The sequence below is a fragment of the Corylus avellana genome, chromosome ca1 (assembly GCF_901000735.1).
Source record: "Corylus avellana chromosome ca1, CavTom2PMs-1.0".
Lineage (NCBI taxonomy): Eukaryota > Viridiplantae > Streptophyta > Magnoliopsida > Fagales > Betulaceae > Corylus > Corylus avellana.
In genome coordinates this window covers 41,316,360-41,329,995 of record NC_081541.1, presented here as the reverse complement: position 1 = coordinate 41,329,995, position 13,636 = coordinate 41,316,360, and the positions used below count along the sequence as shown (strand labels likewise).

Below are 13,636 nucleotides of genomic sequence, written 5' to 3'. Positions count from 1 at the left end.
ATTTATTGATATTAATAGTATTTTTCTTTATTAATTATTTTAATTCTCACCAATAAATACGCTCCACATCATGTTAGTAAAAAGGGTAAAGTCTTCTTATCTCCTTCAAACTATCATCCCAATGACAATTTCTCCTTCCAAACTATCAATTGCGACAATTTACCCCCCAAACTATCAAAACAAGGACAATGTATCTCAAATACTACTAAAATGATAAAATTACCCTCACTAAAATTAAAAAAAAAAAAAAAAACTCAAACTTACAAAAAATAAAAAATAATAAAAAACCTAAAAATTTAAAACTAAAAAATATAACTAAACCAAGGGTGTCAGACCACCCCTAAGTAACTGGGAATGCAAAGTCCGACCACCCACCGACCACCCCCAAAAGGGCCAAGGGGGTGGCAAGCTACCCCCATTAGACCGAGCCACCCCAAAAAGGCTAAGGGTGAGGAAACGGCCCATCTGGAGACGGTTTGTGGTGGTCATAGTTGCCATTGAAAAATTTCGCCGACGACTAGGAAGTGAAGGAGGTAAGGCCGACGTGGCAGCAACCGGCGGTCAAACCGAAAAGCGTTGATTTTGTGGCAGCCACCGGCGGTTCCCCTTTGTTTATCATAGTTGCTTTAATTTTGTGCTTTTTTTTTTTTTTTGTGGTTTAATCACAGTTTTAGTTCTTGTTTGGTGGGGGTGGTTTCTTTGAGGCATTGAGAATACAGCGACGGTTTCTTGAAATGGAACAAAGGGGATGAAATCTTCAATTTACCCATGATTTCAAGGATTAACATCAGCACAAACAACTTTAGCGGTGAGATCCCATCTTCTATATCTCGCTATACTTCTCTTTCCTCCAGCAATTTCAGCCGAAATAATCTCTCTGGAGAAATCCCACTCCTCTGCAACTTTCAAACTGCTGGGCCAAGGGGGTGGCCGGCCACCCCCATTAGGCCATCGAGCCACCCCCATTCCGGCACCCCTAAACCTTTTTAATATTTTAATATTTGTTTTTAAAATTTTAAATATATTTAATTTTTTTTTTTCAAATTTTAAGGAATATGTTTGTCTTATTGAAAATTTTATAAGGGTAATTGTGTCATTTTACTAGTATTGAGGAGTATATTGTTATTGTTTTAGTAGTTTGGGGGTAAATTGTCATTAAAGTGATAGTTTGAGGGAGTTAAAAGGACTTTACCCTAGTAAAAATGTTAGTACCGAGAAATGAGTCACGACTTAAAATTGTCCATTCTACCCATATTAAACATGGAAAAAACAATTGGACATTGGGCGCGCGCGCGCGCGCGCACACACACACACACACACATATATATATATATATATATATATATATATATATATACGAGAATTATTAATCATTTTTTTATCATCCTAAAGCTGATGTGGTTTGCAAAATGATAATTGGATTAAAATTCAAGTATGATTCATTTAAAATTTAATGGTAATTTTAAAAACCACATCAGCTTCAGCAGGATAAAAAAAATGGTTTATAACATTACGCTATATATATAACCACAGCCCAATATGACCCGATCCGATCTCCTTTTACCCACAACCAGACCGTGGCCATGGGTCTCTGGCCATTGAGCTGTGGAGACCCATGGCCAAGCCAAGGTTCTCCTTCTACGGTTTGTTATTAAATAACTTTTTTATTTATAGAGGTATAATGGATCGTTTGAGTCACATTAAAGTTACATAACTCAATTTTCGTCTACGTTAGAAATGTTGATAGAAGTAGCAAAGCGAAAGGACCTGGTAATTTGAAGGGGCAGATTGTAATTTTTTCAAATTTGGGGGTGATTGCAAGTAAGTTCGAGGACCTGACAAGACAACCAAATTCGCAAGAGCAAGATTGTCGTTGACTCTTCCACGAGCCATGGAAACTATAAGCTTAATTCAACTTTCCAATCTGGTTTCCTTCAAACAAAGTTATAAATAATTAAATAACTATATGGAAAAACAAAGTATTTAGAAGACCAACTAAATCGATCAATATTATATTCTAAGAAAGATAGAGAAGGCATAAATGTAAAATTGTAATAGTCAACAAAAAGAAATAATATAAGGAGGACTAGAATTTTAATTGAGTCCTCCCAAATGTGATGTGACTTTTAAAACCCTTTTAAATCTAGTTTTCTCAACTGGTTTCGCTCAGCCACGCGACAGCTAGTGTGCTTTGCCTCCCTTGCCTCGACTGTTGTAGTTGTTCGCTGGTTTTTTTTATTGTGTCTTTGTTGTTTTTTAAATAAGGGTTTCAATTCTCCCTAGATTGAGCGATCTTTGGGGTAAAGGTTTTTGTCCTAACCTTTGGGATGAGGATGATTAGTTTTGGTGTGAGGATTTTGCTTTTATGACCAGGAAAATAAAAGATGGAATATGAGCTACCTATGTATTAGATTGAGTCTGCTTGTAGCAGATATGCTTTGTAACTGAAGTTTGGACATAGGTTAGCGGATGTTGTAGTCATAGATAGAATTTGATTGTAAGATTTTTATGTTTGTCTCTATGACGTTGTAACCTTATAATTTAAGAGTTTTATGCTCTTGATCTTTTTTCAATGAATGAATATGAAATATTCTTCTAAAAAAAATAAAAAGACATGATCATTATTAAATGTTGATCTATTGGTGATTTTAAAAATCACATCATATTTAGAAAGACTCTAGTCTTCCTTGTGGCATTACTCATCAACAAAACATACAAAGATGATATTGAAGGGCATAAATAAATGTAGCAGCCATGCATAAAAGTGAGACCATTTCTTTTTTGGACAATTATTAGTTACCATTATAGTACACTTAATTAGCTTGTTGAGCTGTTTTTGAAATAAAAGCTGAATTTCATAAATCATGATAAAGACTGTATAGATTGTTCTATCAAAACAATATCACGGATAAATCCTTGAACTTCACGTATCCAAGACCTCTTAATGACGTTTTTACAAGCCTTTTTGGCTTAACCGTGGGCCGCAAAATTAATCTTGTGGGGTACAGGATAACATTGCCAGTTTGGAAAAGAGTTTAGGAGCAGTTTCGTGTCATCAATAAGTTGGCCATATCGGGATGCCTGGCTTTCTCGGGACTTCACCACTGCTACTGCCTGCATGGCATCTCCCTCCAGTGAGATCTGCTTTACACCCATTGCCTTGGTAAAAACGACTGCTTGGTAAGCCGCTAAGGCCTCAGCTGCTGAAGGTTAGATGACCCTGTATTGCCCTGCACTTTGCCGCAATTATTGCCAAGCTCAACAGCTCAGCTTGTTGAGCTGTTGAAACTTCATTAGAAATAGTTCCACATGAAAAAATGTCAATTTAAGGCTATCTCGCTTGGGAAGTTTGTGATTAGCTCTTAAGAAAGAATTTATGAATGAAAAGTGAATTGCAAAGATAATGTTAGAAGTTAAGACATTTGCTTTGATATCATGTTAAATCATCATTTATTTTTAAAAAACTTTATTCTATAAAACATTATGAATTTAATTATTTAACTAAAAATAAGACAAAACACAAAAAATGACATTAAGTAGGATATGTCATAGGGTACTAAAACTATGTTACAAACTTACAAATGAAAAATATCTGTTACTAGAGCATATATATCACAAGCTAAAAAGGATTAATTACAAAGTTCATATGCAGTACATTAGAGCAAAAAGCAAAGCACTCTCACAAACAAAAATCACAGATGTTTTAATGCTTCATAACAAACGGCCTAAGGAAGTTGCCGAAAGTGAAAAGCAAGACCATAATTCCAGCAATAGTTGCAGTGCCTCTCCAAAAGTCACGAAAATACACACTTGTTAGAGATGCCACGAGACGGTTCCAATAGTTGTCACAATGTTCATTGAGCCGTGTATAGAGTTCGTGGTAACAAGATTCAGGTTCAACAATCATGTGGCCAAGTTTGTTGATCAGAGTAGTCACTTCAGTGCTACTACCGCGCTTGTTGACAATCACCTTCTTCTCAACAAGCAAACGCACATCTGTTTTAGTGGTGATAAGACAATCCATTAGCAAAACATAATTGCAGATGTATGTCTTTGATGGATAATGACACTGCTCCAAGGCCATGAGGTTTCGAAACAGAGCTTCAGTTTGGTCGTCTATCACAAGTTGTGGGACTTTCAAGATACATTGCACGCTCTTGAAGCAACGAAAGGATCTCAAGTATGGTAAGCAAGAGAAGAGCCATGAGAGATTCAAGCATGGATAGTGTTCCAAGCACTTATCCTTAGAGAACTCTATGTCAAGCAAAGATCTATCGCCTAAATCTTTGTCTTCTAATGCTTTGAACTCCAATCCTGCCTCATCAAGCCTTGTGGCTGTAAATCTTAGATGTTCAATTCGTTTTTTGGGACCATCTTTTGGATGCGTTGGACAATAAAACATTCTATGCAAATCAGTGAAATGTTTTACTTCCCTATCCATAGGTATTCTATGCTTATCCGAGAAGAAGAACTCACATGCAAGCTCAAGAAATTGATGCTCTTGTTCTTCATTGAAGGCAGCCTCATAGAACTTTTTGAGAAACTTAAACGGAAGCTGATTCTCCAGTAATATCAAGTCTTGCTTTATGTGGGATTCTAGCCATGCATTACTTAGTATATAATCATTTCCATATTTTCCACAGTTTGGACAATTTTTTCTTTCAAAATTCCTCAGCAAGAGCTCAATGATAAAGACATCATCCAATAGAATCTTTTCCACAAACTTTTCTTCGGTAAGATCAAAGGTTGTCTCTGAATAGCAATGGATAATTTTTTCTTTTCTTTTTTCGACGATGCTTGCAAGATCCTTCTGGCTCTTCCCAGTCCGAGAACAAAACTCCTTAAAATATATCAGCTTTTGCTTTCTCACACCCTCCAATTCTGGTAGCTTGTGATGAAATGGGCCGATTGAAACTAACTTGGGTGTGTAGGCTTCTTTATTTATCTCACGAATTTTGTTGGGAACCCTGTAGATGCAGCAGTCAGGCCACCGTGCAGGTTCTGGTATTAGTGGAATGTCAATGATTGACTCCTCGCATTTTGTTTCTTTTCTTGGAGATTCCCTAGTTGCCGAGTAGATTTCCATCTAAACTATAACATAATCACAATAAAAATGTATTACTTCTTCAAAGTTTTGACACAAACACAGGATACCAAGTGTTAGGAAATGATTAATTAAGTAATTTAATTGGGCCAACACGTAAAATATTTAATTAGAACGAAACGTGAATGATGTTGAAGAGTTTCGAACTCAGAACCTTTTCTCATATGCTATATTAAATCATCACTTATCCTAAAAACTTAATAAACTGATATGAAATGATTATTTTAATAATTTAATTTATATTCTAACACTCCAAAATTTTAGAATTTGATATGTTATATCTTGATCTAAGTATTCATATCTTTGTTTAAAGTCATCAATTGGAACTGAGTTTGAACTTAAACATAAATTTGTATATTTAAAAATCCAGTGTATGAATAAATTTTTTTTTTTTTTTTAAAAAAATCAAGCTGCAAATTATTCCAGTGTATGAACATAAAGGAATCCAGTGTAGTAAAGCTGCAAATCCACGTAGAAATTAATTAAATCCAGTGTAAGAACTTAATCAGGCCCTTGCTTTAGGAAATCAATCCAGTGTATGAATAAAATCAACTACATATATCACTAAAGGAATTTTGAACACATCTTATCAAAAAGTAGATAATAAAAGGAAATAGAACCTGCAAATTTCGCTAGCAAGAAATGCTTGTATTGCTTGAAAGCTCCAGAATTTCTCCTCCTCAATTCCAACACTCAGAGTTTCTCTTGCTTCATCTCTTACTGATCATAATCTAATATGTCATCTCTTCCCCTTGCACCCATGTGTATATAAAGAGAGCCAAGAGATTAAAAAAGAAATACAAAAAGGGAATTTGTTGATATTTCTACATCTTGTAAAACGAAGAATTGCCATTGGCCTGTCAAGAGATTAAATTATGAGAGCTCTATTTGCTCAGAAAGCAACATCTAGGCAGATGCCCAATATTTATTGTATTCTATCATCTCTCTTCTCTCTCTCTAATAATACAATAGATGTTGGTCCATCTGTCACATTTATTAATGGTCCATTTTTGTAGTGAGGGTGGGTTACAATAGTCAATAGAGTGGGCAGACTATTGTACGAAGCACGTTTCTTTATCTCCGCCAAGTCCCAATCACATAAGTGTGATGTATGCATATCTTACGTATTTGTTTGTTTTTTTCACTAAAGAAAGTGGTACCATTTTCTACATAGGTGGACCAAGGACGACTCACGTGTTTCACTACATGCAAAAATGTGCAACCTAACGAATAATTCTATTGTACGTGGCAGTCAATATATGAATCTTTTTCAGAAATAATGAACTATTATATATAGGATTTATTTAATAAAAAAATCGTTTCTAATCAATCTTTTTATCTTCAATATTAGACAATTTTATTATTTTTTAGTGAAAATTTCTGGCTTTTTCATTAATATCAAAATAGCGTATCTTTCTCAGCACATATAATATCATAATTAATAAAATATGAGTATTCTTTCATTCAAATTTGCTCTTAAGATTGCTAAATTGGCTTCTTTGCTAGTCTTTCAGCAGTCATATTTGCATTCCTAATCTTGGCATGTGTGACACTCCATAATCAATCTGAAACAGTGAAGTAACATATTTGCACCCTCAATCAATTGGACATACTAACTTCATGATTGTCTGATTCCATCCTGCAAGCATTTACAATATTTTCATCGCATCTCTCTCCAACATTATATTCACGATTTTCTAGAAAGAGTCCATCAAAATTAGGATGACCTCTTCACGTGCGTCACACTTCGTGATCAGAAACAGTGAAGTAACATCTTTACACCCTCAATCAATTGGCCATATACTAGCTTCGTGATTGTCTTTACATCCTCAAAGCAATTACATTAATATCCATCGCACCTATCTCCAACATTATATTCATGATTTTTTAGAAATAGTTCATCAAAATTAGGTCTTAGAGTGAAGACCTCAAAAAGTGCAATAAAATCCTTGTTTTGGTCAAGAATGCCAAGTTTTTTTTTTTTTTTTTGAAAACACAAGAATGCCAAGTTGAGTCCAACTAATTAGCCTGTCTACAAGAACATGAATGGAAAATGCTTGAAAATGACATTTGCCAAGTCACAGAAAACACATAATACCAATCCAATTTGAATGACAAACTTACATACTCCAAATAGTTGAAGTAATCAACAAAAATGTTTCCTATTTTTTACTTTTCTATAATCCTAATCCAATTCAATGGTGTGGATCCACCACAATTGGCCAGTACCATCCATGATCCAACAGAATCTGATCTATATCTTTTCCCTGTGTAAAGACAAGGAGAAAAAAACAAGAAAAAAGGTTTCAACTACCACACGGTGTCTATTGATTTCGTGGAGACATGTACACCTCAGACTTCTTTTCGAGTCTCCTTTCATTTTCAAGAATAATTAATTTGATTTTTCTTTGAGTCCTTTAAGTCAATCACGTGGAGTGGAGTCCACCGCAATTGGACTCTTTCAACCAGGCAACGGAATCTAAAGGTTTAAGTCACCTTCTTATTGAGACATTTGAAGTAAATGTACAATAATTGTTTTGAATTATGGATTACTTTCATAATTTTCATATGTTACATATTAATTATGTAATTATTATATTCCTAACCTCATTCAACTATAAATAAGTTATTTTATTGTACAGTTTCAATCAAGTGAAGGAAGAAAAATATGTAGCCAAAAAGACTTTAATATATGAACATAAAGTAAGCCGAACTACGTACCTTAATCTGTGTATTTCTCTCTTTAGATTCTTATATACTTTAACACTTCTAATGTTGTTTATCTTTAATAATTAATAAAAATGAAAAATTCTAGAATTCTAACTATTTTATAGCTTTTGATTTTTTTATTTTATTTTATTTTTTTATTTATTTTTATTTTATTTTATGTGTCAGTAGTATATAATTAAAGGGTGATAAAATTAATACCATTAGCGGTGGTGGGTTAATGGTCTCATGGAAACTCCCAAACATTGGGCACAGTTAGGGCATGATTTCAAGCAATAGAAATTCTCACACGAACTAGATTAGTGTTAGCCGCAAATTGGGTCTCACTGATGCTTGTTTGGGGCTAGGTTATTCCTACGGTTTCTCACTGTCTTGGCCCTTAACCTCTTTTGTTTCAAGAGAGTAAGTATTACTATTAGTCCCGTAAACTATAATAGCCACAGTTAATTGTCTTCCTAGCTCCTACACTTTTCAATTAGAAAGAAAAAAGTTGGCTAATTTTTGTTAAGGTAATTTTTAGTCCCGTAAAAGGGGGTGGCCAGATGTTAAGGTAATTTTTGAAGTGACTAATGTGCTTCTAATCATGTGCTAACGAGTATCAAAAGTTGTAAAATAATTATAGGTGTTGCATTACTTAATATATTTAAAATTTGTCTCATTTATGAGGATGCAAATATTTGGTGTTGAAATAACACTCCCCAATCAACTAGCTTATACAATGACGTAAGATATGCATACATCACTCAGATTATTTGAGTGTTAGAGTTGGAGGTATATATTGAGTATTGCGAAAATGAACATTACAGTTTCAGAGATCAGAGAAGAAAGAAAATACACACAATTTCAGGTCTTGATTACTCTTGATAGTCATATGTTTTTTCAAAAAGATATAAAATAATCCATCACCTCACAGCTAGCAGGGGTGAAATTAGAATTTTAAGAAGAGGTGTTTTTGATTTTTGGGATCATTTTTTATTTGTCTATCTTTTTTAAAATTCACCATTGAATCATGTATGATCTACATACATGATTCAATGTTGAATTTGTCCATCTCTTATACGTAGATGGACAAGATATGAGGAAAAAAAATGGAAAATAAACATATATCTTTTAATTAAAGAAGCGAGTAAAGAGATGTGTTTGGTATCATTCTCTTGTGTATCTTTTGTTCATTTCTTTTGCAAATCTATCATTGAATCTATGGCGGTTCATATGTACATGAATCTCACAGATTCAATGGTAGATTTGCAAGATAATGAAAGCAAACATTTTTCATTGAGCAAAACTTAAAAATAAAATAAATCTTATATGAATAACTTGGTATCATTAATTAATAACGATGAGAAAAAGTCCCCAAGGGATAGCTCAATCGGCTGGAGACCACACCTTATAAAGCGGAGGTCACTAATTCGAATCCCCAATCTCCTTCTTGTGTGGACATGTCAAAAAAAATAAATAAATAAATAACGATGAGAAAAAGATATTTTAAGAAACTATTATTCCAATTGAATTTCATACTCTAATTAAACAAGAGCCTTCTCCCAAAACAAAAATGTCCGATGTTACTGCGGTGATCATGTTCTTGTTGGGTTGAACTGTCGCATCTCCAGTTGCTTTGACAAAATTGGCCAACAGTCATATTTAAACAGTTTATAAGAAGTATATGGGGTTGGGGACAAGGATCCACAAGAATTAGTTGCCTAAATTGTGGTAAGTTCAAGGCCAGCTCTTCTTGCTGTTCCGGTGTTCCCAACCCCTCTTATTGTTGTTCTTTCTTCGTATGGGACTTCCCTTGTGCTCTTTTACATGTTTTGGGCTTGGGCTTTGTACTGTAGTCATGGACTTGATCTTGTGATTGCAGACTTGCAGTTAAATCAAAGTTTGTCACGTTGCTTCATGCCATGTCATTCTATCACATTCCTTCCTTTTTCTGTTAAATTCAAGCCTTGGTTATGATTTAATGAAATTTGAAAAAATGCTTACAACTAAATAACATTGTTTTGGTAGTTTAAGAGAGACATTAACACAATTAGTAGTTTGGGTCGATATTGACAATAAGATAGTATAAGATAGTAACTAGGCAATGTAGGATTTAGCACACATAATTATCTTTATAAACCACTCATTCTATGTGGATATTGGACTTAGCACACATAACTATCTTTATAAACTACTCACTCTATATGGGCTTCTTCTCATCTTCCAAATATGAGATCAGAGTGTTACATCATTAGAGACAACAAAGTAAAAATCCGTCATTGCTATTCACGGACTTTTGAGCACAACAGTAAAGAGTTTATAAACATGATTCTATTGGATGGTATCTTTATAATTGAGCTCTTCATAAGGAAACGTGAGAAAAAGAAAGATTACATATCTAGTAAACCATGGATGGCAATCTGTATACAACATGACTTGATATTACTCGAGAATTAGCTTATTTTCTTTCTTCTTCACGGCTTATATATGGCACTAGAGCAATGTCATTATCGATTTAATACTTACATTTGCAATTATGTTGCGCTATTGGACTATCTTATCGACAATAAAAAAGATGTAGCTTTGCTTGTTGAAAAGAAGGTGATTGTTAACAATCTTGGTACTTGGTAGCAACGCTGCAGTGGCTTCTCTAATTAACAAACTATGTGTTGAGATTGTGGTAGCTGGATCCTGTTACTCAGCTCTATGTTGTAAGATCTTGTTTGGGTTGTGATATCCTTCCTGTCAAAATAGTATGGAAGTCGGTGTGTTTTAGCTTCTGTGGAGTGTTCGTATTTCAGCCAATAGAGAATTCTATCATTTGTTTTTTTTCGCTGGTAGTGCTTATCGAAAAATATCGATCTTAATTGATATTTTCGATTGACAACTAGCCGTAGCCGTTGCTGATAATGTCAAAACCCAGTACTGACAAGACTACCAAATCCGCAAGAGCAAGATTGTTGCTGACTCTTTCACCAGCCAAGGGATTTGAAACTTCAAGCTTCAACCTCCTCAATGCAAGTCCCAACAAAACTTTCCAACCTAGTTTCCTTCAAGCAGAGTTATAAGCAATTGAACATGTTATAATTCGGTATATTCTAAGAAAGTATTTCGAAGACCAAATAAATGATCAGTATATTGTAAGAAGATAGACATGCCATAAATATAAAATTGTAATTAATAGTCCAAAAAAACTTACAAAGATGGTATTGAAGGGAAGAAATAATTGCAACAGCCATAAAAGCAAGACCCCATTTCTTTTTTGGATAGTACTTTTTCTTTTAATAGTTGATAGTTTATGTATCCTCGGGGCTATTTGCCAATGGACTTTGTTTGTTTAGTGGTCTGCAACTGTAACAATATTTGATTGATGTAAAAAAAAAAAAAAATACAAATGTTTAATATGGAAAAATGAAAAATTTTGTTTTTTTAGTGATTTTTTTATTTAAATAAAAGTAAAATGTGATTAATGTAATGTAAAAAGTAAGAATGTTGAGAGTTGAATATGAGATGAATAGTATGGGCTTTTTTTTGGTCCATTGGCAAGTAACCCTCTCAAATCTGTCTACATTACTTAAGAGTTGGAAAGAGAAATCATGTCATTTTGTCAGAAGTTGAGAGGGAAAACTTTTTTTCTCTATCAAACCCAAGGGTGATTGACAACCTGGGAAAACATGCAATATGCATATACTTGCGTCCGATATCAGTTAAGAGTAACAGTACTTTTTTCACTCATATATTATATTTATGTAATATTGATGTGATGTGTTTTAAGTGACCTTTTATGTTAGGCACTTTAAAAAACAAAGTATAAGCTACTTAAAACACTTTCCCGTCAGCCCGTATTAATGAATGTGACAAATACGTGTTAAGAGTAACATTAAGAGTAACATTAATTATCGGTTAAAGAAATCTTCATGCAAACGTTTTTCTTGTTTTCTGATGGCAAGGAAATAACATTAATTATTGCCAAGAAATTACAGTACATGTGAATTTTAATAACTGATTTTAAGGGCTCACTTCAGTACACGCTATTAATTTCTGTTGCATAATTAAAGCTTAGTGATCAAAGTAGTAGCTCTCCCGATTATTTTCATAGGAAAAAAAAAGTAGATCTCAAAAACATGTTTGGTTCGAAGGCACAGTCAAATGTCAATGGAGTTGGATCAATATCAATATGTATTAAGTGCAAATTGCGTGATTTAATTAAGCCTACAAAGAAATAGTTCAACTTGCGTAATTATTACTAACCAATATATTCATAGAATTTGCTCATTAGTGTTCAGTAGATTAAGAGCAACTTGCTTGTACTATTTAATAGATATTTTTTACGGATGTATGACTTAACAATTATCAATAATTTGATATTTCCTAAGATTTGGTAATTATTACAGCAGGAAATTAATTAAACCTAATATTGACCCATAAAAGAAGGGTCTTCAGAACAGGTTGTTATGTCCTGTCCATGCTGGCTTTGTTGGCTGAAGGGCCGAGGTGCACACGTACGATTACAGTTGGTGTGGCAGACATCTGACAGCTGATCGAGATTCTAAACCTAGGATTGACCCGTAAACGAAGGGTAAGGGCATTCACAATGGCAATGGCGTAAAAATAATGAGAAATGTTTGATTTTTATTTTTTTTTCCTTTGTGTCTTATTTATCTCCTTATAAAAGATGAATAAATTTATTATTAAATTTATAAGACTACACATAAGTTTTACATATTCAATAATAAATTTTTTTTTTAAAAAAATGAATATATATGTAACACCTCTCAAGAATAATATATATGTCTAAAACCCAAAGGTGTTTCGGTGTTTTTTTTTTTCCTAAAGAAATCATACCTTGCCATCCTCGTATGATTTTTCTTGTTCAACCAAATTGCCATAAGATTTTGAACTATTTGAAACATAGTTTTGGGTTTCTACCAAGGGAAAAACTATATATAGCCCATAGGTTATCAACTTATCATCTGATTTGAATTTAGCCATTAAGTTTTCAATTTTAACTATACATTCCTTAAGTTTTGCTTTAGTTTAAAATATGTTGATTTGTCATTTTACCATCAAAGTTAATTGTTTGTCATCTATTACATGTTTCATTTGACACGTCATAAACACTCCAGTGCAATGCCACGTCAACAAGTGTTAAGTCATTCTTAGGAAAAAAAAAATCCATCTGACATGTAGAACTTAAATAAATACAAAACCTAATAATCTAAAAGAGCAAACCCATAGTAATAAAAGCCTTCGGTTCCATTGGTGTGACATTGCATTAGGGTGTTGAAATGGACATTAACGTATCAAATGAAACACATGTTATATAAAAACTGTTAATTTTGATGGTAAAATGATAAATGTACTTATTTTAAACCTGTGCAGAACCTAAAGACCTTATTCTTGAAATTGAAAACCCAAATCAAATGAAAACCTAAGAACTAAATATGATTTGTTCCTTCTACTAATTTATATTCGAACCTTACAATTTTTATGTGAGTGTTCATTTTTATCACAATTTCAACAGCTTTTCTTTTGGCCCCTTCAACTTTGACGTGGAATGAATTCCCGAAAAATTTAGCACATCTGCCTCTAGCTGTCAATATTGCATCGATCTCCTCCCTTGTAACGATTTTCTGCCTTGAATTAGAAAAATATATATATTGCATCACCAGAAAATTTTTTACTAATTTTTTTTTTTCTCCAAAATTCATCAAGATGCAATTGATTAACAGTCAAAATTGAAATCGGTAGCATTTCTTAGGGACATAACTACATGTGCACAAGTTGATCATTAATTTGTAGCATATTTTCAGGTGTGATATAGGG

The 13,636-nt window shown here is 33.4% G+C and overlaps 1 protein-coding gene across 2 annotated transcripts; it reads right to left on the bottom strand.

Annotated features, from left to right (window-relative positions):
- Window positions 1-3,582: 3,582 nt before the first annotated feature.
- On the bottom strand, window positions 3,583-6,001 carry LOC132167377 (UPF0481 protein At3g47200-like). 2 transcript variants are annotated; one of them, XM_059578330.1, is made up of 2 exons: window positions 5,725-6,001; window positions 3,583-5,091 (listed from the first exon to the last, which is right to left on the bottom strand). In XM_059578330.1, exon 2 carries the CDS (start codon window positions 5,084-5,086, stop codon window positions 3,704-3,706), a length of 1,383 nt encoding a protein of 460 aa, XP_059434313.1. In that variant the 5' UTR covers window positions 5,087-5,091; window positions 5,725-6,001; the 3' UTR covers window positions 3,583-3,703. The 2 variants fall into 2 exon arrangements, with proteins under 2 accessions (XP_059434313.1, XP_059434314.1); XM_059578331.1 differs by having other exon boundaries at window positions 3,583-5,086.
- Window positions 6,002-13,636: the final 7,635 nt, after the last annotated feature.